Source organism: Sinocyclocheilus rhinocerous, unplaced genomic scaffold (genome assembly GCF_001515625.1).
Source record: "Sinocyclocheilus rhinocerous isolate Xijiao unplaced genomic scaffold, SAMN03320098_v1.1 scaffold1430, whole genome shotgun sequence".
Classification (NCBI taxonomy): domain Eukaryota; kingdom Metazoa; phylum Chordata; class Actinopteri; order Cypriniformes; family Cyprinidae; genus Sinocyclocheilus; species Sinocyclocheilus rhinocerous.
In genome coordinates, this window is record NW_015636039.1 from 198,037 (window position 1) to 224,059 (window position 26,023).

The window sequence follows — 26,023 nt, forward strand, 5'->3', positions numbered from 1 at the left end:
AAATTGTAAAAATGCAGAAAGTTTTCTGTTAGGGGTAGGGGTGGGTTTAGGTTAAAAGTATATAACTATCTGTATATAAAAACAATCGAAGTCTATGTAATGTCCCCATTTAGATAGCTAAGTAAACGTGTGTGTGTGTGTGTGTGTGTGTGTAAAATAGTATATCAGTCTGGCGAGTAAAGAAAAAAAATGTACTAACCAATGGCGATTATATTGCCAAGGCGTGCGTAGAGGGTTGTCATTTATTTCAGTAATTCAACTCAAATTGAGAAACTTGTGTATTAAATAAATTCAATGCACACAGACTGAAGTAGTTTAAGTCTTTGGTTCTTTTAATTGTGATGATTTCAGTAACAAATCACACAAACTAAAGTAGATTACAGAAATATAAAAACAATCTGTTGCTTTACCACACTACTTTAGGTAATTCACAGTCCCTGTAATAAACATATGTAAACATGTGGACTGCACTTTTTAAACACTTTAGACAAACTTTAAAAAAAATAAATAAGAATATATATATTACCTTATTATATATATTATCTTAAGGTCGAAGTCTTCAGTAATTAAATGCACCGTAACACTGTTACTGCTTGAGTTAATTTCAGGGCTCCAGACTCATTCTTCCCACTGGTCGCTCTTTTGCGACTAACTTTCTCAGTTGGTCGCATGAGCACATGATTTGGTCGCTTGTTGTTTTTGTTTTGTTTTTTTGCTACAACATGGGATTAATCAATGCATGCTGATTAACTTTTATCATAGTTTATAGTTATATGGAAACGAAAGAGGTTAACATTCAACCTGTTCTTTTTCATTAGTAGTATTATTTGTGATTTGAATTTTGTGCACGGGAGTTCCTCTTTTGCTATGTTATAAGCCGCGGGCTTTGGATGCTTTCGCTTTTGAATTTGCGATCTTGTTGTCACGATTTACAAGAAAAGATGATTGTCTGTTTTACTTACATCTATACCTTTCACTTTTTAAGATTAAAACAAAAGATGGATTCATTGTTATTCTTAATTAAAAAGCACAACAACAATAAAACAGTAAGATACAATGACAAACAAGTTTACAAAACGTTTATTAACAAAAATGAATAAGAAAAGGCATGGCATACACCACATGCTGTATTATATACAGATTAATAAATTACAGAAGGTTTAGCAAACACTGAGGAATCAAATAAAAAGCGCGGTTTCGTTATGCTTTGTTTCGTTTGCCGTTTGATGTCTCACATATGCAACAGAAACGGCAGCACTTATGAGTTAAACAACTCGGTGGTCGCACCAGTGCGACCGCTCACAAAATTGTTGCACAGGCAGAAAAAATGATCCCAAAATGCCGTTTTGAAGTACGTTCATATATACGCTTTCAAACATTTCCGTGTGTAGCGTGCCAGGGTTGCCAGGTTTTCACAACAAAACCCACCCAATTGCTACTCAAAACTAGCCCAATCGCGTTTCGAGGGGGGTCCACCGGTAAAAATCGCGTTCCAGGGGGTAAAATACACATTTTTTGGAGGGGTTCCCCAAACCGCGGGCTTGGCAACACTGTATCGTGCCAACTTGATGCTTCCTCTGAAGACTGCTTAGATGTGCTCGTCTTGAAGCAGCGCTGCTAGACCGATCGGTGTGTGTCATCAAAGTACTGCGAGAGCTATAAGAGAGCGGACGTCTCCTTATGCTTTCTCTCGCCTTACTTTGATGTCATACACCGATCGATCTTCAAGTCGAGCACACCTCTTTACTCTCGAGTGTCACGTGACTGAGTGTAATCGCAGCCTCTGTGGTTGAAAAACACGTTTTTTCATATCGCGATATTATCGCAAATGCAATTAATCGTTCAGCCCTACTATAATTTCAGAAGTGTCAAAATAATGAAAATGTGTGTCTAAAATATGTACATTATTTTGAAATAACAGCCATAGTTTGTAAGACAAACTCGATTCAGCAGTTATAAATGACACATGAGAGGTGTGGCTAATATGAACAGCTTAATAGTGTAATGGCGAACTAATACTAACAAAATTACGTTTTAAAATAATTCTGAGTACAATATTTGGATTATTAAAATAAATTGGTAAACATAAAATGACAATGAATACACAACTGTCACGTTGCAGTTATGTATTTCATTTAATATCACTTAAGTTTGTTATTAATCCTTCTAGGCAGTTTCCTCATAGATGTATGTTAATATAGATATTTAGTTGAAGCTTTGTTATTGTTAATAGGTTTATTAAAATAATGTAGATCACCTGTATGAATGACCTCCGAATGGTGTTGCTGTGTGTATTTTGTTTGTGAAATGTTATTCCTTCTGACTCTATCAACAAATAGGTTCCACAGAAAATCAGTATTCCAGCAGAAAAACCCACTTAACTTGGTAAACAGGTAAATCATACCTTTCTGGTCAGTAGTAACCTATGACTCACACGAGGAATGTTTTTCCTGATTGATGGAAGTGAGCACTTATTTCCAAATACAAGAGTCCATATAGATGTTATTGGTTGCATGTGGTCATTCTCACTAATTGATTTTAGAAAATTTAGCTTTATGAATGTTTCCAGGCATTTTCTGGACTGTCAGGAAAGTGAAACTCTACAGGAAGCGATCTAAAGATAGAGTGCCTTTAGAGTATGTCTAATGTTTTTCTCCCGGGTGTGAGCTTCTCGTCTGTTAAACCCATAATCTCAAACGGGTTTAGGATTTGTCACACGCAGCATATATTAGACTGCAATGGATTAATACACTTGGTTTTAGCATTAGTGTGAACAGTAGTGTGTGCATAAGTATTGACAGTAGCCTCTTTTCCAGTTCTAAGAATGGTAAGGAATGGTTAGTTATATTTCCACTTGAGCTTGGTTTGGCATGTCACGATTACAAAAAATTCTCGGTCTGAAATTCAGCACTGTTGGAGAATGTGTTTGGTCCGATGGTGGAAAAAACCAAGGTTTCCGCGGATCCTTAAAAAGTCTTAAATGTAGTTGTATCAAATCTAAAGGGTTAGTTCACCCAAAAATTTAAATTCTGTCTTTAATTACTCACCCTCATGTCGTTCTAAACCCGTAAAACCATCGTTCATTGTCGGAACACAAATTAAGAGATTTTTGTTTAAATCCGAGAGCTTTCTCACCCTGCACAGGCAGCAATGCAACTGTGCTCACATATTGTGTTTTAATACAGCCAAATTGCCCTACCACGCTCATATCGTATTAATTTTATTTGTGCAGGTCTTAAAAAGGCCTTAAAGTCTTCAATTTGATTTTTTAAATCCTGCAGATACCCTGGAAAAGTGGCTAACGAGTAATATGGATTTACATTTATTTACAGCATTGTGTAATGTTCTTTAGATCACTGAATGCTAATGTCTCATCATAACTCAAGCGTATCTGTGTACAGTAGAAGCACAACAGTAGTTTAGAAGTTGCTTTAGCATTCATTCAAGTTGATTTTGTTTAGAAAGGATGCATTAAATTGATCAAAGTGACTGTTAAGACTTTCACAACTGTTTTTAATATTGGTAATTATAAGAAATGTTCTTGAACTCCGAATTAGCATATTAGAATTTTAGATTTTTGAAGGATCGTGTGACACTGAAGAGTAATGGCTGCTGAAAATTCAGCCTTGCCATCACAAGAATAAATTACATTTTAAATGATATTCACAATATTGTTGTTTTTACTGTATTTTTCATCAAAAAATTTCAGCCTGGGTGCAAATCTTACAGACCTTAAACTTTTGAATTGATTTTTTCTGCCCTGTTTGAGAATTGCTTTTTCTTGTTTAAAAAAAATAATTAGATCAGCACATCTCAAAAAATACTGATTAAGTGGATTTGCAGTGTGTTTTGCAGGGTATTTTATAACCTTGTAGGTGCATACAATTTCATAAATGTAGTATTTATTTTTAATTTTTTTATTACTGACTTGTGTTGACAACTTCTGGTTTAGGATTTGCAAGGCTGGACTTTGAGAACATTTGTTCATTCTCAACGTCTGAGAACAAATCAGGAAACAGGAAGTGCTGGAATTCCTCTGGGATGAAGTTTAAATGTCCCTTAGCGACAGAGAGAGAATTTGAGAGATATGCATCTCTGCCTTGTGCTGCGTATCTCTTTCTTTATACTGTATGTTTCTACGGTAATACAGTCAGGGCTGGTACACATGACACAATAAGAGTTTGTTGCTGAGGCATCTTTTGATACATCTCAGTGGCCAGAACTGTTATTATGTGAGTGCAATGGAAGACTTGATTCCATGGATTTGTTGATGCCCATGTGTCTTCTCTCTGATTTCCTCGATTTGCTCTGCTGTGCTGCTGAGGGCCTTTAGAGTGCGGCTGGCTATGACCGCCTGAGCAGAAAGACTCGTCAGTGGGGAGGACTCCGTGATTGGGTCGTGAAAGGACAGGAAGTAGTTGGGGAGGTGGAGGTCAGCCAAGATCAGCTCAGCGGCTCAGCTGAGCCCAAGAGACACACTGTGATGGGCCGAGCTCCTCTCTTCTAGTTCTGACTGGTTTTGTGCTACAGGCTTTTCAATGTACCACAGCGGTTTACATGAAGAGAACTAAAAACAACCACTAAATAAAGGGCTTAGATAAAGTGTTCCCTCTTTTCTCAGTGTGAGGTCTGCTTAACAAAGATGCTCCTTCAGATCCAGCACAGAAATGCTCTGTTCATATCTGCCCTTCAGAATCAGACTTGCAGGTTTAAGCAGCCAATGCACTTAAGTAGGGCTGGGTATCGATTCAGATGTCCCGGTTCGATTCGATTTCGATTCGCAAGCTCTCGATTCGATTCGATTCTCTATATTTTTTTTTATTACATTCAGTGAATATAGTTTTAATACAAATGCTATTGATATTTCTAAACAATTAACAGTAAACATCAGTTTACAAATAGTGAATTAATAAAAAGAAATTAAGAACCACATGCCTGTATTTTAAACCTATTCTTTTTTTTGTATAGGGTCCTTTTTTTAAACAATAATAGGGCCCTATAAAATTTTCTGTTGTAACATCGCGCAAGGTAAATAAGGGTGACATCTAGTGGAGAAGACTAATGACAAGATTCCCGTTAATCAGATCTTGTTTTAAATGTGCTGAAATAAATCCCGGAAAAGATCGATTCGCGGCTTTTGAGAATCGATATCGAATCGATGTCATTTAAAAAAAATGATTAATCGAAAAATCGATTTTTTTGCATAGCCCTACACTTAAGATTGTTTTCTAGTACTTTCACTTTGGCTCTTGCATTGCATTTGCATTATGATTGCATCATCAAATATGCTCTGTCATTGTCCTATACACTACTGTTTAAAAGTTTTTTTTTTTAAAAAGATGTTTAAAGTAGGGCAGTAAAACTATTTATTTAAATTATTAGAATAGAATTTTCCTCGATAAAATTATAACAAGAGTTCGATAAATGTTCGATATAATGTTTATGTGGCAAAAACGGAATGAAAAAGCTCTGCTCATTTGAACCGCTCCACAAGCAGCATTTATCCGCTCGACTCAAAGTTGCGCAGCGCAAGCTTACTAGAGCAGATTTGTTTACTCTGATGTGTTTACTCATGCATTTACTAAACAGCGCTGTGAGATCCAGTGTGAAGCGCTTGAATTCAGCGAAAAACACGAATGTCTCTGTGTTTAAAGCCAGATGAAACAGCCCTGATAAACATGAGAAACACTGTGCTCAACGATACAGTCAGAAGGATTTTCAATCTGCAAATCGCCATAATTTACCATGGATTAACTGTAGTAACACTAACTGCACCATGGTATTGTGGCAGAAATGTGGTATATATGGAATTTTATTATATTATTTATAAATACCTAAAAAACATGTAGTTACATTTTTACCATGGTATTGAGGTGCTATATGTGTGGTTTTAACTGTGGTTATCATGATCTAAATGCATGCTATGGAAGACCAGTGGTTAATTTTTAATAAAACTCAAACAGTCATAATAATTAAATTTCACCATATAAATGAGGCTCACTCATTAGAACATGCAGAAACTAAGAAATTAATTTTTCTATTTAGATTTTTGTTTTATTAAGTAAAAATGACTGGAAAAGTTTAAAGAAATCAAAAATGTGAAGTGTTTGTTATGTTCTGACCATACAGAGTAGTTTAAAACCACAGTCGATGTCGGCTGATATGAAACATTTTATGGTGGTAATTTTTTTGGCCATATCGCCTAGCCATAGTTTCAAGTTTTTGTTTTTTTTCTTTCCCCTTCCAAAGAAGTCTCGTATGGTCTCCAAGGCTACATTTCTTTAAGTAAAAATACAGTAAAAATAAATATTGTGACATTATTACTTTTAGTGTTTTAAAATGTAATTTATTCCTGTAATCGAGACGGGAATCGAACTCGGGTCGCCGTGAGCACAGTTGCGCTGTATATCAACGCACTAACCATGTTAAAATAGTTGAGGGGTGACTAACCGGCATCATTCGGTCCTGCTGTTTTCACTTCAGTGCTTTTTTTTTTTAGGTTTCTGTTGCATAAGAACACGTTTGTACTGTTTTAACTCATGTTGTTCATTTTAATCGCAATGTATTGAATACATTAACTTTGTGTGTGTGGTACATATGAAACTTTAAAAATATTTCTTGATCTGTCAGTGGAAATTAATGGGTTTTATTAAATATTTAATTGTCATTGAAGACTGTGTGTGTATGGGCAGATAGATATCCTCTAAACACATGTGAATATTAATCTATTTATGACAAATATACTCTATAATACTCTCTTTGAAACACAGCAGTCTCTGCTTTCCACATCAGTGGCTGTGCGAATAGTTTTCTGTTTTTGTTTTTTTTTCTTCTTCCTGGTTCAAATTCATTTTTTGCACTGAAAGCATGTTTGGAATTCAGCCACACCTCAAACACAAAGCCTCTTCTTGTGTCCAGAGCAGTCCGAAAGTTCTTAGAACCTCAGCCCCAGTTAGGAACTCTAGTGTGGCAGGCTAAAAACTAAACAATAACCTGTTGTGCCTACCAAAAAGTGGTAAATTTGCTGTAACACACTGCCTCTTTTAGTTTATTGCTTTTCATTTACTCATTACAGTGTGTGTGTTTCACAGTCACTGAATCCTGTTTAATGAAGCAGTATTAGGATAAGACAAACTAATCATGTGTTTGACATCAGCAAAGTGAGTCCCTCTAAACTGACGTTTGTTTCAAAACCTCACAGGTCTGGTTGACGTGCTGCTGACGTCTAGTGTGAAAAAAACTGGAAGCTGCGTATGAATACGGAGTATATAGTTCTTTCAGTTCAGGCCTATAAATTAAATGTGCCAAACCTTATATTATTTTAGAGTTCAACGGTGCATGTTTACTTTTTCAGTGGCATTGGTTCTGGAAGGATTTTTCCCATTTATTTTCCTAATAGGGATTTAAAAAAAAAAGTATTTTAGAGTCATTAACGAAACCAAACACCTACGAGGCAAACCAAAACATTACAAACTTTGATTTGTAGCAAGAAATTATTTGAAAATTGGACAAAAAGACAAAGGTACAAGACTGTGTACTTAAAGGTTGTTTTATTGCAAAAATGCATTGGAGTCAGTCCAAAGTGTTCTTTTGGCAAGGTTTACTTGCAATTTGTTAGATTGCAATTCTCTGATTGGTAGAGATTTTTCTGCAAAATCATGGGTAATGTAGTTTTTTACCAGGAATTTCTACATTAAAAAGTAATTTAAAATAATGTGCACGTTCGTGTTCAACGAAAGCATTTACGAATGATTAACAACCTCATAGCTCAGAGTACCATTCAAAATCAATTACCTTATGGGGTATGATAAATGGGATTTTTACTTCCAAAACCCGAACTGCTGCAGAACATCCCCTTTTGTTTTCCTTGGAAGAAAGAAATTATACATGTTTGGAACAATATGAGGCTGAATGATGACAGAATGTTCATCTTTAAATGTCTCTATATCCAGCATGAGTTGGAATGTTCCATATTTGCTTCTAATGGGCTGACAAGCAGCACAGATCTTGATGGACATTAAATAATGACTTTCCGGAAGTCTTTTTATTCTTTGTGAAACATTAAATTCAAATTGTGACATTATTAGGTTTTACTGAAACAGAAGAACTGAATGCTTTCAGGCTATAGCAGAACATCTCTTCTCCTTCCCTTCACACCAACTCAGTATGAGAGAGATCAGCAGTCACATGTCCTGAATAAAGCTGTAGAGTGTGTTGTTCACTGTCCAGAGAGAATGAGCTCGTCACAAGACCAGCATCATATTACCGACCTCATTATCAGCGTCACAGAGAGTCCGATAGCATTGGAGTCTAGATGAGGTCAAGTGGTGAGCTGTTATCATGATGGGCCTGCTGTGCACATTATCTGTGTGTCGAGTTCATAAACACCAGCCATTCATACAGCTGGACATCATGTCTGACCACTACCCCTCTCTCTATGCTGAGGTCTTCAACAGCAATGTCGTCGTCTTTTGATGGTTTACAGTAGTGCTGGGCGGTATACTGGTTCATACCGAATACCGGTTTTTATTTTTGTTATGATATGAATTTTGAAAATACCGCAATACCTCACTTAAACAACGTTCGGAACGCGACACTGTTTGAAAGGGGTGTTGCACTGTGGTGAGGGAACAGCTGTATGTGTTACTAAGCGTGAATGATATAAATTTTTGGTCATACCGCCCAGCACTAGTTTACAGTGAAGTAAAGGACTATTCACTTTCCTCGTGTTTTCATCATTTGGCTGGGCAGAAAAGAACAATCAAGCTTTTATGTTGGTTCCATTTTGATTTATTCATTCTTGCAGTGACATTTCCACATGGCACTTCCATGTGTTTTTAAAATATAAAAATATTTTTTATTATTATTATTTAGCAAGGATACATTAAATTAATCAAGACTTTTACATTATGAAAAAAATATTTTAATAAATGCTGTTGTATTGAACTTTCTATTCATCAAGGAACTTCACAGTTTTCATAAAAACATTAAGCAGTACAACCGTTTTCAATATTGATACTAATAGTAAGTGTTTCTTCAGCATCAGTTCAGCATATTAGAATGATTTCTGAAGGAATATGTAACACTGAAGACTGAAGTAATGGTTGTTGAAAATTCAGATTTGCCGTCGCTGGAATGAGTTATATTTACTATTTATTGATGCAATAATATTTTGCAATAGTACTGTCTTTACTGTATTTTTCATAAAATAAATGCATCCTTGGTGAGCATAAGAGACTTTTCAAAGCCATATAAAAAAAATAAAATAAAAAATAAAAAACCTTACTGACCTCAAACTTTTGAATGCTAGTCTAGGTTAAATCTTGTAGGTTGTAGGTTAAATATATTTGTGTGGAAAACGGCAAAAGCGAGTCTAACTGTTTGAAAAAATGTGTCAAAATAACTTAATACCTCAACATGTCCTGCGACATGAAATGCAAAACTATCTGAAACTCTTTTAAATTGCATTTTTAAAAATTTTATTAATTGAGAGACAATGTTATTTTTAAAGTCATGAAAACCTTAATCTAATCATACATGCTTCCTTATAGAAACAAATTCCTTATAAATGTTTATTCCCATTTGTTAACTCACCATTTACGCAGAGTCATTTAATCAGAGGATCCATCGTTTCAGCCAAACAACAAGCTATGTCGTTTGTTACTGATTTTTGTCTTTTCGTTCTACAGGAAAGGAATGGATTCCAAAGCAGAAACCAATCGAGATCCATCAGGAGCAAGCCACGACCCTTGACCCGGAATTGGAAGAGGCACTTTCTAGCGCTACTGACACAGAACTGCATGACCTGGCAGGTAAAAACTGCTACAGAATCTCACAAACAGTGATAATGGGAGATCAGAAAGAGACAGAAGGGGCTTTCGCACTGGAGGAACCTTTTCATATTTCCTAGAACTATTGGCGGAAGTTCTCTCTTTTTGGCGTGTTCGCACCACAGGAACTAGGGAACGTATTTAGTTATAGGAACTCCGTTTGGGGGTACTAAATTATCTCCTACTTCAGAGTAGAGTCTAAAACAGTTCTATAGGAACTACCAGTGACGTAAACCGGTATAATTTTGAAAAATACCGTGATATAAATTTTTGGTCATACCGCCCAGCACTAGTTTACAGTGAAGTAAAGGACTATTCACTTTCCTCGTGTTTTCATCATTTGGCTGGGCAGAAAAGAACAATCAAGCTTTTATGTTGGTTCCATTTTGATTTATTCATTCTTGCAGTGACATTTCCACATGGCACTTCCATGTGTTTTTAAAATATAAAAATATTTTTTATTATTATTATTTAGCAAGGATACATTAAATTAATCAAGACTTTTACATTATGAAAAAAATATTTTAATAAATGCTGTTGTATTGAACTTTCTATTCATCAAGGAACTTCACAGTTTTCATAAAAACATTAAGCAGTACAACCGTTTTCAATATTGATACTAATAGTAAGTGTTTCTTCAGCATCAGTTCAGCATATTAGAATGATTTCTGAAGGAATATGTAACACTGAAGACTGAAGTAATGGTTGTTGAAAATTCAGATTTGCCGTCGCTGGAATGAGTTATATTTACTATTTATTGATGCAATAATATTTTGCAATAGTACTGTCTTTACTGTATTTTTCATAAAATAAATGCATCCTTGGTGAGCATAAGAGACTTTTCAAAGCCATATAAAAAAATAAAAATAAAAAAAAAAACCTTACTGACCTCAAACTTTTGAATGCTAGTCTAGGTTAAATCTTGTAGGTTGTAGGTTAAATATATTTGTGTGGAAAACGGCAAAAGCGAGTCTAACTGTTTGAAAAAATGTGTCAAAATAACTTAATACCTCAACATGTCCTGCGACATGAAATGCAAAACTATCTGAAACTCTTTTAAATTGCATTTTTAAAAATTTTATTAATTGAGAGACAATGTTATTTTTAAAGTCATGAAAACCTTAATCTAATCATACATGCTTCCTTATAGAAACAAATTCCTTATAAATGTTTATTCCCATTTGTTAACTCACCATTTACGCAGAGTCATTTAATCAGAGGATCCATCGTTTCAGCCAAACAACAAGCTATGTCGTTTGTTACTGATTTTTGTCTTTTCGTTCTACAGGAAAGGAATGGATTCCAAAGCAGAAACCAATCGAGATCCATCAGGAGCAAGCCACGACCCTTGACCCGGAATTGGAAGAGGCACTTTCTAGCGCTACTGACACAGAACTGCATGACCTGGCAGGTAAAAACAGCTACAGAATCTCACAAACAGAGTGGTATTGGGAGATCAACAAGAGACAGAGAGAATGCTTATATCACTAGGATTAGTTTTATTGCTCTAAGCCTGAATGAACAGCTCTGTGCTATCTATTCTAGTGTTTTCTATTACGCTCTCTGCAATAATTTTTCCCTCCTTGACTCTGGGGGTCTGAACGCCCACACTGCATCCATCACAGCTCTTGAATAAAACAGCAAGCACGTCCTCTCTCTCCCTAAACAGCCTCTTTCAGCACGCTGCTTTAAGAGATTGTCCCTGGCTGGTTTCCCTCACAGCATGCTTCATTATAACCCTGATACGCTTTATTCATTTCATGTGCTGAATGTGTTTTTTGGTCAGCTGTGCCGAAACACAGGAATGTGAATATAGCTTTATGCAGTAACCCCCATAACAATATAGTGAAAATGGTAGTGAAAAGCTGCACGTAAGCTTTAAACAGCATTTTTTTTAAATGCACTGTGAATTACTGCACTTTATACCTTATCATGATGTTTTCACCCTAATCGTGGGCACTTTTAAATACTACTTTGTGTATATTGTAACAGTTCTGTGTTGTGTTGTCCAGCTATTCTTGGAGTGAACACACTAGTGATGAGCTCGCAGAGTTATGACGGCACCTGTACAGATGGTTATAACAGTGAGTTTATTATTCTACAAGTTGATTTCATCTTTCAGCAGATGTCATAGTTGTGTTGTCTTTTCAGCTCCTTATTTCTTTCAGAATATCAATTTATACTGTAAATGAGTTTTCATCTCATGCATTCGTGACACAGTGGAAGCTCATTTGTGAATGTTGTGTCTGACATAGATGTTATTAAAGGAGAAAAGGTGAAGCCAGTTTTCGATGAGCCACCAAACCCTACAAACGTGGAGGAAACTCTGCAGCGGATAAAGTCCAATGATTCCTCACTGACTGAAGTCAATCTCAACAACATAAAGGTAATGAGATTCAGTTTAGTACACTCAAACCCTATGAAATTTAATGGCCAAAGAAAAAGTGCATTTAAGGAATCTTGATATTTATGATGATGATTAATTTTATATTGCCAACAAAATATTACTAAATACAGTTTAGTCTAAACTTCTGATACTGCCTGATATTTGACAATATGGGATTAAAAAAAACTAATTTGGCACTGGAAATACACAATATTTCATTTGATTTATTTTTGAACATTTTGAACAAAAAACTTAATTTAAATATATTTATATTTTGAATTATGTCTGTGTCGCTAATTAAATTAGTTACATTGGTCTTGTGGCTCCTTTGTACAGACGGCCTGAATTTCTTGGTTCCACTAAAGCACAGGATGCTCTATGAAGCATTCTCAAATTATGTTGGAGAACATGATTATCAGGTTTTGTTCAGCTCAGTAAAGCTAAAGGTTGACACACCAATTACTACAACTAGGCCTGTCACGATAACAACTTTTTGTTGTGCGATATATTGCCCCAGAAATAACTGCGATAAGCGATAATATTGTCATTTTAAAGACCATTTTATGCCACTGAATATATGAAGAGTTCATTTGCAAAAACCGATAACTCCATTTTTCTTTTTTTTCAGAAATCACGTTTTTTTTTAATTGCGCATTCCAAGTAATATCAATCAAACTGCAGTTGGGTTGTTTTGATTAAGTAATAATAACTTAAACAAATAGGTGATTTGCAAAATTAAAGTTCACTGAAAGTATGTTTTTTTTACATATTAAAAGTTTTATAGCAAAAGCAGATCCAACTCCAACAGTCGTTTTTTTTGGTAAAAGCAGATAACTCCACATTTCATGTTTTAGAGTTTAAAAAACACTCGTTTAACCTTTGTAATCTCCTCAGATGACAATGTAGATGCCTGACAAACGTTGTTGTTGTTGTTGTGATCATAAACTGTATGGATGTGATTACACGCAATACACGGAGCTTTTCCCTCACCATTGTAACGCGCTGCTTTTGCAAGGTTCCATGAAAACGTTTCAGCTTTTATTTTCCTTTTTCGCCCTGAAGAAGATATCACAGGTTCATCAAGTTCATCGAAATTATCCATCCTCGATCACTTTTAGTCAGCTTTGACAAAACTCTTCTCAGCTAGCACATCTTTTCAAAGTGAAAGTAGCCTTGTCACCTGACCTGAATACAGCGCGCTGATTCGCTAAAATGGACTTAACGGCTTCTGTTCAAAAACAACAAGAGGTGCGTTCGACTTCATGCGGCGCCGCGCAAACCGATCGGCGGCTGACTTGAAGCAGTGCATGTCGGTTAGAAATTTTGTCCGACTGTACTTTTGCTTCCTTGTGTCTTGAATGTCATTTTACTGATTCTTTACATTCCCAATCTGCATTCAGATCAGGGGCATTTCTAATCTTTCCTCAGACCATCAAAAAATAAAAATAAAAAAAATAAATAAATATATAAGATTCTGGAGGACACATAAGTCTGAAGTAGTGAATTTTGGTAAAGGGGTGCAGAACCAGTAGTTTTTTTGTAGGCAAACATCAATACCTTAAATTTTATGCGAGCAGCTATTGGTAGCCAGTGCAAATTGATGAACAGAGATGTGATATGTGCTCTTTTCGGCTCGTAAAAAAGACTACTGTTGCTGCCGAATTCTGGATTAGTTGCAAAGCCTGGACAGAACTAGAGCTTGAATAAGCAGTTGTGTGGCCTGCTCTGATAGGAAGGGCCTGATCTTCCTAATGTTGTATAAGGCAAATTTGCAGGACCGGGCAGTTTCCTGTTTCCCAGTTTCAGTCAGGTTCCTGGCTGTCCTGGAAGGTGTTATGGTTGATGCGCCTAGTTGGATGGAGAAATTGTGATGAAGTCATGGGCTGGCTGAAACCATAAGCAGTTCTGTCTAGGTCTGTCACGATAACAACTTTTTGTTGTGTGATATATTGCCCCAGAAATAATTGCGATAAGTGATATTATTGTCATTTAAAGACCATTTTATGCCACTGAATATATAATCATAATGTAACGGCATAATAATGCAAGAAGGCCTACACACTTCCAAATGACAACTAACTTTTAATTTTTAAGTATATTTAGATCATGGAAATTAAGCATCAAAATATTAGATGCCTTAAAAAAACCTGAATAAATAGTAAATAAACATTTTCTAACAAAAAGTGCAAAGTAACAAGTAGAAAACAAGAAAAATGCACAAAGAACTTGTATGGAGGTTTTTCCATTTACAGATTTCCCCTGACCTTCTTCTTTTCTCTGTAAGTTAAGGGTGCACACTATTGCTGAAAAACACAATCACTACTCAGCAGTCAGATGTCCGTATGCACAAAGGCACAGATCCCTAAACAAGATCATATCTGCAGATGAAACTTTGTTTGTAGAAGCATTTTTAAAATTTGAACGAGCGTCTCATGAGCTGCAAAAGACACTGGCGCAAGTGGAATGCAAAAAACATGGTGACATAAATTTTTAAGTAAATATAATGGACGATATATTGCGTCACCAAAAAGTATTGAGGTCATGTACATATATTGCACGATAAGTCGATATATTGATTATTGCGACATGCCTAACTACAACACTCAATTTATGGTGATTTGTGAAACATGAAAACGTTTTCACTAGTGGTCGCAGACTCTTTTGTTGTTTGATTAATTATTACAATAAATATTATTATTATAATATTACAAAATACATGTTAAATGACAAAGAATGTATAACGTCATTTTGGAAATGGAACTAGGAATAATGGGAATTAAAAAAACAAACATTTTAGCTGCTTAAAAACTTCTAAAAATCTTTTAAATATTTGCTATGAAATTACTATTCCATAAACAGACATACAAACCAGAACTAGAGTAAATGTCTTTTTCCTGAAAGCTCCTAACCCACCATTTTTACTTTTTAACGTTCAAATTATGGATTATTTCGGATATCTGTTTTTGGCTCTCGCTGGGATCTGTGTCATTTGATTATATAAATTCATATGACTCTATTCTAATTCTGTTCTTTAAAAAAAAAAAAAAAAAAATTTCCCCTTTTAGACTTACACTCTATTCATTTACTAACTGCTTGTTTTCTTTAAAAAAAACACTTGCTTCTCTAATCTTTTTTTATTCTATCTATTTGTTTTCTTTTTATTTATTATGCAATGAACAAAAGCAAAAAAAATTCTCTTAACACTAGCTTGCTCTATTCTTTTTCTATTCTATCTGTTTTATTTTTATTTATTATATAATTTAAAAAAAACCTTGCTACGTGTACTGAGACTTGTTATAGCATTTGCATATCATTGCTCTCTTGTTGATTTTGATTGCTACCATTGTCCTCATTTGTAAGTCGCTTTGAATAAAAGCGTCTGCTAAATGACTAAATGTAAATATGACCTAAAATGACACTCATCGACTCCAAATTCATAAAAAAATGGAGAGTATGTTATAAAATCTCAGAATGAAGACCATGACAATGAGTTTAGTGACATACAGAAGCTGATTGATTGTCCAACAACAAATCTGATTTTAATGTTTCCCTTCTCTTTTCTTCCAGAACATTCCAATCCCGACTCTAAAGGACTTTGCAAAAGCCATGGAGAGAAACACTCATGTGAAGAAGTTCAGTCTGGCTGCCACCAGGAGCAATGACCCTGTTGCCGTGGTGAGGGACATGATTCATTTCAGATGTTCATGTGTTCTGGGTTGAGATTGAACAAATGCTGCCTTTAGGGATGTGCATTTGTGCTTTTGGCCCCACTTTATATTAAGTGGCCTTAACTACTATGTACTTACATCAAAAATTAAGTACAATGTACTTATTGTGTTCATATTGTATTGCAAAACACTGTTGCTGCTATTGAGGTGGGATACGGGTAAGGTTAGGGACAGGTTTGTTGGTATGGGTAGGTTTAAGGGTGGGTTAAGGTGTAAGGGATGGGTCAACTGTGTAATTATAAATGTAATTACAGAAATTAATTACAGATGTAATTACATGCAGGCATTTTTAAAATATAAGTACAATGTAAAAACATGTATGTACACAATAAGTGCATTGTACCAAATTATTAATTTAAATGTAAGTACATAGTTGTTAAGGCCACTTAATATAAAGTGAGTCCGTGCTTTTTAGTGTCCAAAAAAAAAATCTCGAAAACTCTTGAATCATCTACAGTGAATTGGTTCTTTTATTGATTCTTCCATTCTTCCGTTTAAGTGTTCTTTCCAAAATGAAAGTCAGCTGTTTTCCTGTCATTGCTGGTGGTTTCAAATAGGCAGCATTTGTTAAACCTCTGAAAATTGTTGTATAAGCAGTTTTAAATACAATCCACTCTAAATAGTAGATGATAGTGTCATTACTTGTAACTGTGGTTACTGGTGATTTGTCAGTGTCAAGTAGGTTGTCTGTCTTCACTAAAAGTGAAAGGCAGCTTGAAGCGCAAAAGCTAAGATAAATATGGAAGAGATGTGGCTCTCTTTACACTGTTAAAGCTTTGTGTGTTTCTCTGTGTTCCCTGCAGGCCTTCTCAGACATGCTACGAGAGAATAAGATGCTAAAAAGTTTGAATCTGGAGTCTAATTTTATCACTGGCGCAGGAGTTAAGGTTCTGGTAGAAGTTCTGCGGGACAATGATACGCTCACAGAGATCAAGATTGACAACCAGGTACAGCACACAAATTCAACCACATGCTGTTCTAAAACCAGCAAGCTTGTTGCAGATCAACTTGTCACATTAATGTAGAAATCTGATTCTAATATTAAGCAATTATTGTCATGTGTGTATTTTTTTAACAGCCTCATCAAAGTGGCTTATCCAGTCAACTTTGACATTTGTGTTTTCTTTTTTTTTTATGAATAATTGTATTTATATTGGAATACATGAAATTGATAAAAAGTGACAATAGACCTTTACGTTGTTACAAAATACTTATATTTAGGGATGCACGATATTATCGGACCAATATCGGAATCGGCCTATAATGGCTTTAAATGTAAATATCGGCATCGGCCTGACATGAAAAATTATGCCGATATGTCTTGCCGATAAGAGGAATACATTAACTCACATGTGCTAGCGATTAGATCACGTCAACAGTGCGATTAGATCATGTCAGCATTGTGGCTCATTCTTGAAGCAAAGTTTTGCCTGAATGATGATTAGATTCACTGTTTTGGATCGCTGCATTTAAACTGTGAAAGCACATAAAAAATGACGTGTTCGGTGTATGAAAGAGTAAACAGTAATAGCATGTGCAGTGGCAGCAACGGCAGCCTCCCCCAGGTCCTAACGCCCGTTCGGTAGGAGTTTTAATCTGTAGGGGGCGCTGTTGGCCTACTTCTAATAAAATGAAAGCAAAATAAACAAATTATATTTTGACGGCGTTTCTGATTAAATAAAGCAGTAATTGATGCCATAAAATCTTGAGTATGCTTTGATTTAAAGGTCAGAAGCTATAGCTTACATGAACAAAAAAAATCACAAACATGACACTTAAATTAAATAATTTTATATATACTGATTTATTCATAAATGTGTAATATGTTATTTTTTAAACATTATGAGCTCTAAAAGATTTTAAGAATTTGTACAACTCTTTTGCTTTAGACCATTTACAAAAAAAAATGCAGTGATTAATATATAGTTTATTTATAGTTATTTTCAAATCTTCAATATACTGTCATTATAAAGGAACTTTATTATTGTTTATTTAATTCTAACAAATAAGTTCTTGTTAAAAACTAACCAAAATTAAAAATAATTATATATCGGTATCGGCATAGGCTATCCAAAATTAGTTGAAAATTATCGGCATATCGGATATCGGCAAAAATTTATAGTTATTTTCAAATCTTCAATATACTGTCATTATAAAGGAACTTTATTATTGTTTATTTAATTCTAACAAATAAGTTCTTGTTAAAAACTAACCAAAATTAAAAATAATTATATATCGGTATCGGCATCGGCTATCGGCCAAAATGAGTTGAAAATTATCGGCACATCGGATATCGGCAAAAATCCAATATCATGCATCCCTACTTATATTTCAAATAAATGTCAAATTAATGCTAAAACCTTTTTTTTTTTCCATCAAAGAATCCTAAAAAAATGTCTCCCCAAAAATTTTAAGCAGGACAACTAAGTTTGATTTTGATAGTAATAAGAAGTATTTCCTAAGCACCTAATCGGCATATTTCTAAAGGGGCATGTTCCATCAAGACATTGGAGTAATGGCTGCTGAAAATTCAGTTTTGTCATCATAGAAATAAATAACATTTTAAAATATATGGATATAGAAAACTTTTTTTTGTAAGATTTCACAATATTATTGTTTTTGCTGTATTTTTGACCAAATAAATGCATCCTTGATGAGTTCACGAAACTAATTTCAAAAGCATTTAAAAAAATCATACCATCCAAACATTTGAGTGGTAGTGTATAATTGTTTTGAATCTGCCTTTTTACATAATGCAGAACTTTTTGAACCAATGCCAGATATTTGTCATGAATAATCTTATCTTTTTGCTTGCATAAAACAAAGAAAGAAAAAAAAATCAAATGAGATAACTTTCATTCCCAAGTAGCAACATTTTCTTGGGTTTAAATTCCAGCGAAATTATATAGCGTTACCTTAATATGTAATTACTACGGCTCTCAAGCGATTAAAATTGTAATCGTAATTAATTACATAATGTACTGATTAATAAATCAAATTAATCGCAAATTAAATGCACATCAATTTGGGCTGAGAAATTACCCCCCAAAAGATAAAGTAACTGTTGTGTAAAATGACATTACAAAAATACAAAAATATTTTGATTCAACATAGAATTTATTACACAAACTTTTAGGCTACAGTGTGGTCATAACATTTTTCAAAAGCTGCATCTGAAGTGGCATTTAGGTATATTTACACAGACTGTTCAGAGGTAGCATGAATGCATTTACACTGCAATTAGAATAAATAATACAGAAAGATTAATGCTTGTGTTAGTCGGCCACTGCATAATGGGTCTTAATTCAGTTATATGATCAATGTAGGTATAATGAATTATGCTGCATCTGTACATATATTTGAGCACAGGTCTGGGATACCAAATTTGTTGAAACGTGTTAAAACCCTGCTATTTTCAAGCACTATGCAAATTGAATTCAAATGTTACTCATAGTAAAATGTCTGTGTGTGTGGGCATGTGTAAAAGAGATGTTTCTGATGTGTGTCTTCTCTGCTCTCAGCGGCAGCAGCTCGGTACGTCAACAGAGATGGAGATCGCTAAGATGCTGGAGCAGAATACAAGCATGGTAAAGTTTGGGTACCAATTCACCCAGCAGGGTCCCAGATCCCGTGCCGCTGCCGCTATCACAAAAAACAACGACCTGGGTGAGAACACGACCTAATGCACATATGCTCTGATTGACAGAAACAGGCTTACACAGATTCATTATTGGTCATTTGCCATTCTGTAAAGCAATGCTGCTTCCTTAGAACTCCACCCACAGAATCTGTTGTTACCAAGGTAAAGCCATGGTAAAGTGGCCCTAGGATCGAAAACAGTGGCCACGTACACACTAAATTTTCAGGAGTAACAACCTCATTTAAATATGGGAATGAATTCCCTAAATTATCTTTTTGTGTGTGTACGGAATAGAACTTACACCAGATGATTGACACTGTGGTAAGCATAGCAACGCTTTTGCCTTCTGGCATGTTTGGTATTCGCTATTTTTGATCAAAGTAATATTACAGCGACGAAAGACTCATTATGATCGGCATTTTAACCAGACCACAATTGACAAAAAGACATTTTGTTTTGTAATGTTTGGAAGGCTGCTTATCAGAGCACACTCATGTTGGGTTGCCATGTCTAATTTTTATATGCGTCTTTGGACTTGTAGTTTGAGCTTGCCACATAAAGCAATCCAGTTTATAGAGTTAAAGTATGCAGGTGCAGGTTATTTACAAGATTAAGCATTTGGATTTTAGTTTGTTATGGGCTTGTTCTTTTTTGCAGTTTTTTTCTAGCGAGACCTGGCAACCTGGCTAATGAGTCAAGACATACCCTGTGATTTTCTTTTCTCATTTCCTATGATTTTCTTGTACCACGTGTACAAAAGAAAGACACAACTGCGATACGCATGGAAATGTGTCATTAACAACTAATTGTTCAGTTCGGTTCTGTACGTAGAAAGTAGAATTTCTGCAAATGCTGTTGTCATAACTGAATTTTTCAGGCATTAATAGGTTATAGAATGCGGTTGTCACTCCCTTAAATTACTGAACTGTGTGTGTACAGAACAGGATTAAGCACTAAAAGGTGAACTGACAACTGAATTTAGCTACAGTGTGTACGGGTGAGACTCTAGTTGATTACTGATGCACATCCGTAATTTACATATCAAGTCCTATTTTGTACTCATTAACTTTATTTCACAGGTACATGTCACATGTTGTTAGTCAGTCATAACAGAGCTTATAAAGGTACAGTAGCAAAAACCACTTATATTATTAGGTTCAGATGGAAGGTAAAAATAGAAACCTTAGTGCAAGAAAACTTGACTTATAAGTGGACTTCAGAAAAAAGAAGAAAAAACTGCTACAAAATAAGGTCTTTTAAAATGGTATTTTATTCATGGGACTTTCTTTTCCTTTCTGTGTTTCTTCAATGAAGTCTGGATCTGTCTCCAGTTTGCCAGTCTTATGTTACAGCGCGCACACCGTGTGCTTTACACGTGTGAGATGATGCCATGCGTCAAGCTCTATTCCAGTGTCTTTAGGTATCATGTGTGAGAGCATGGGTTTGACATTTAACCTTTGGCATGACTGCTAACAGCACATTTTGAAAGATGATGTGTGAGTTTTGTTAAAGACCGTTTGTTTGACTCACCTGTACATTGGACAGGTTATACAGGGTGTGATAAGTTATCAGATCCTCACTGTTGTGAATTCAAGGCCTTATATAGAAGTGAACTAATCAACACTGATTAACCAAACACAGTCCACTGCTGGAAATCACACACAAGAACAAAAACACTAACATGCTTCAGCTCAGAGCAGTAGTCTTATGTAGCCGGTCTTTTGACTTTAGGCATAACGTCTGGTCCACTTTGCTGCTTGTTCTGTCGAAGAACTGCCCACTTAGAAAGAACCCTGTAGAAATTAGCATAAAATACGTGTAGAATTTCTGTCCAAAACTGAATAGCTTACTAATAGGGATTGGAAATCACAAAAGAACTAATGCCACAGTTAGTTGAAAGTTGAACGTGTTTGATTTTCTAAAATCCTACTCATTAGCATTAGTTGTTCTGAATGTTTGCGATTCACTAAAAACAATCAACTTTTTAAAAAAGATAAGTCACTTCTATTTGCTGCACTGCTGAATAAGTATTTCAACAAACTCTGTCAGAGTATTTTAAAATGGTGTTTTGTTGACACTGGCATGAGTGATGCCTGATAACAAAACCGAAGGTCATTTGGTTCCCGTATTTTTTTTTTAATACATGAAACCTCCACCTATTTATCCAACTGATTATTTCATAGACAGCTAAGCAGAACTGGTTATGAATATCTAGTTTACTTGCTTCTAAGCATCTTAAACTAACCTGGCAGTTTTGGCATATCTAATTATTAGGCCGCCTATCAACCTAGTACCTTCAAAATAAATCGTTGTTTCCCTTCAGGCTGATTAAAAAACCTAATTGGATCTGAGACAGACTAGATAGGCTGTTGTCATTTACAATTGGGTCTGCCTAGCAATTACATTGGCTGAAAGGTCTTTAATTTGTACTTAGTTCGGTGCCTGATTAGAAAACCTACACATTTCACATATGTACGTTTAAATGTAGTATTAAAGGTATAGTTCACCCCCCAAAAACAAAATTCTGTCATCATTTACTCAACCTAATGTCATTACTTTCTTCTGTGGAACACAAAAGAAGATATTTTGAGAAATGTCTCAGTCTTCTATTTTTTTGGCCATTCAAATAAAGTTTATGGGCATAAAAACTGTTCTTCTACCCTCGTACTATTGTACTACCAACATTCTTCAAAATATCTTCCACAGAAAAAAGTTATAGATGTTTGGAATGACATGAGGGTTAGTGAACGATGACAAATTGTTCATTTTGGGTGAACTATTAAAAAAAAATCAAATGTAAATGCAACTATAAATAATAAGTCTTTTAAATTATATGTCGCTTGTAATAGTAAATAAAGCTATACTTTGAGAAATTAAATATTACTCTTTAACTGCTCAGCATCCTGCTGTGCTGTTAGCCAGCTAGCTTATTAAATCTCATAATACCTTTGATCATTAAGAACATGCAAATAATAAAATGTGAAAGAATAAACTTTTGATATCAGCGGTTGTATAATACAGTAGTCTAAAGTAGTGCTGTTGTACTGTAACAGGAAACTGATAGCATACCTGCTACAATGGGTGAAGACGCTTTTGTGCAGGGGGACCTGATTGTTCATGACACAGAACAAGTTTTGGCTGAATTTAGTAATTGTGTGTAGCTTTGTAACAGGATGAAGGATTGACTAACACACTAATTTATTAAGCGTCTTAAATGAGCAGATCTCATTAAAGGTTCTCGTAGCTCACAGCATGAATGCTGTCAATGTATCCGATTACTAACACGTCTCTGTTTTCTCTTTCAGTGCGGCAGAAGCGAGTAGAGAAGGATGTGTAGAGCATATTCTCTCTCTCTCTCTCTCTCTCTCTCTCTCTCTCAAGCTCATCGGACTCTTGTGCCAAACCCTCTGAGGGAGCTGCTTCACCTGAAGAAGGGACACAACTGGATACTTTGCCTCCCTAATGTTAATACTCAATGATCTTTTTATGTATTATTATTATTGTTTATTGTTGTTTGTTTTTATAGCTGCAATTCATTTGTTCATATTTTGCATGTGTAAAACCTTTTCTGCTCTTTTCTTTGAACAAGTTCTTTGAAACGAAACTAAACAGGTTGCAGCGGTTACATACCATGCACTCAAGCGCTATAGTGATCTCTTCATGGATGGGCTGGATCAGAACCTGTCGCCCACATTCACTCTGAACAAATCTAGACTCAACTGGACTGGATCTGCTGTGTTCCCCGCTTAATGTGAGCTAAATCTAGATTTGTCGAGTCTGGGTTTGGAGCACAGGTTTGAACAGAGCTAATGGCTAATAAATTGCGCAGATCATAACAGACACTCCTTAATAAAAGTCATCTATACTCTCACCGTTAGCTTCACCGTGAGTCTGACAAGATTGTGCAGCTGTAGTTCTATCGGCATGGGTTGTGTGTGGATGTCTTTGGGCAGCTGGGTCGTCTCAAAAACTCTCAGCTTCCACACTGCATCACATGCTGATTGAGACAATTCGAATTGTAAAATTCACCTCTATTCCCAAAACACAACAGCTGATACTGTGTGTCTGAGGAATTAAGAGTGCTAATTTAAGATCAGTGCCCCATTTTCATCAAATGTCATTGGAAATGGAAAAACTTGTACTAGATCAGCACTAATGACAACCTTGGGTGTGTAAATGAATGTCAAAGGTTGACCAGTTTCACTTAGGACTTAAAAACTGTTGAGGTTTATTTCCACCGAGCAATGCACTAAGGGATATTTTCTTCTTTTTTTCAACACAGGAAGTGAGCATTTATGCAATGTAGTCGTCAATTATAGATTTAGATGAGAGTTTCTTTCCTGTAGATAAATCTGAAATGACATTTCTAATACCATGCCAAAGACTAACACCTAAGTACTCTCATTTTCAGGACTCTAGCTGAGATCAGACAGGAAATAGGGGTTTGGATTTCATTTTTTTGAGTTTATTAAAGGAATAGTTTACCCTAAAAACAAATAGCAAAATTTCTTGCCCTGAAGTTTTCCAAACATGTATGCTGGTATTTTGTGTGTGTGTGTGTGTAGAACACAAAAGTTGAATTTTAAAAGTATTTTCACACAGTTTATTGTAACCACAGCTGTCAAACACGTTATGTGCTATGAAGACAATACGATAGTTTTGTATGCGGGTTAAAACGAAATTTAAGTCATTCATTGAAGCAGTGAAAAAAAAAAAACATTGGTTCACCATCAACCAATTGCCAGATGGATTGGAAAAGATGTAACGCACAAGATGTAGTCACTACAGATTTTATATGGAAAATAGCTGCATGAAGTTTTTTCAAAAAAATTTTTTTTGTCCCATTTAAAAAAATAACCAGATATGGGTTTGGAACAGCATGAGGGTGAGTAAATGACAAAACGTTCAAGTTGTGGTGGATTATTCCTTTAGTTTATGTAGGATCTCTCCAATATTTTTTAAGCACATGGTCTGTGCTAAAGAGGAAATTAGGGAACTAGTTGAATGAGAGCGAGAGGGATGAGAAAAGTTTCATCTTAAATGGCAACCAATTCTGTGAGCATTTAGCGGTCCTGGTGCAGCCAGAGCCCCGAACATACATGCACGTTTGCGATCGCATGCATGTTTGCATTGTAAAGCAAAGCTTTATCTTTTCGTGATCTAACATGCTTTCTTAACACCAGTGTAAAATACTGAATTAACCTTTATACTGCTTGCCATTTTCTGTGAGTAGCCTACGAGGTTCATTGATTGTGGTATATAATGTAGAGCACATAAGCTTTGGCACGTTTTTGAGGAAGGTGGTGAAGCTACCAAATGGACCTTCTGCACAAAAGTATGGCATCTCGGACTAAGCAGTCTGAGCATGCCCGGTATGGATTATATAGCTGGATTACACAGGGGAACATGTTGTATACCTGCTTTAAATGCAAAAGCTAGGACCAACTTTTCTCGCCTTGACATTGCGTTTCATTGTTTTGTACTGTTCTGTTTTGTAAGAGCCTTGTGTATCAAGTGAATCTGAGTTTGTGTTTGTCTTTCTTTTTTTCTTTGTGAACAAATGATGAATTGTATGAAATCTTTTTTCTTTCTTTTTTTTTTCAAGTTATGGTTCATGTTTCATTCCATCTTTGTTTGATTATGGGTTAAAGGTTCATGCTTTGCGAAAAGCTTGTGCTTGTAAGAAAGAACTCTGCAGTCTTACCATGAGTTCATTTGAAATATCCATCTCAAATCCTCTTCAGAAGATTCCACGCATATATAGATATACATATAAATATCATGTATCTTAAACGCCTCCTATATTGCCGCAATTTTGTATGTTGATACTACATGTCTGGATTCCAGAAGAGGAAATCTTATGTACTGTTAATAACACACAACTGTAAAATATCAGACGTCCTCAATAACATGTATGTTTTTACAGATTGGTCTGTTCATTTTCTTTCTCTAACCGTGCTGTGAGATCCAAAGAGTTGACAACTGAACATGAAATACGTATTATACATCTCACCAGTTTAATACAAGTTATTTATTTACATTTTTGCATATATGTGTGTGTGTGTGTGTGTGTGTATATATATATATATATATATATATCTCAAACTGGGGTTGATCAAAATAAAATTATTAAATCATAAATGAAAAACTAAAATGAATAATTTTAAAATAACTACAACCAAAATAAAGCACTTAATAAAGAAGCAAAATAAAAAGAGCAACCATAATTTAGTACTTGTTACTTATCTATGTAAGGTTTATTGATGACTAGCAGTGACTATGATCAATTCATCATTTGTATGTCAAAAATAAATAAAGAATAAAAAATAATGCTAAAACTGATTCAATAAATACTAGTGAACATAGATGCTAGTCTGCACTGTAATATTTACTAAATATAAGCCTAACATAAGTTTTAAGGAATGAATTTCAACATCTT

The 26,023-nt window shown here is 35.1% G+C and overlaps 1 protein-coding gene across 1 annotated transcript in view; it reads left to right on the forward strand.

Annotated features, from left to right (window-relative positions):
* LOC107747615 (tropomodulin-2-like) overlaps window positions 1-25,509 on the forward strand; it is a 49,301-nt gene extending 23,792 nt beyond the window's left edge. Inside the window, exons 4-10 of the mRNA XM_016562214.1 lie at window positions 9,690-9,812; window positions 11,843-11,914; window positions 12,086-12,216; window positions 15,784-15,891; window positions 16,748-16,891; window positions 19,466-19,610; window positions 22,890-25,509. Coding sequence (XP_016417700.1) covers window positions 9,690-9,812; window positions 11,843-11,914; window positions 12,086-12,216; window positions 15,784-15,891; window positions 16,748-16,891; window positions 19,466-19,610; window positions 22,890-22,921 — 755 coding nt within the window. The 3' untranslated portion in view covers window positions 22,922-25,509. The remainder of the gene's footprint in view (window positions 1-9,689; window positions 9,813-11,842; window positions 11,915-12,085; window positions 12,217-15,783; window positions 15,892-16,747; window positions 16,892-19,465; window positions 19,611-22,889) is intronic.
* Window positions 25,510-26,023: the final 514 nt, after the last annotated feature.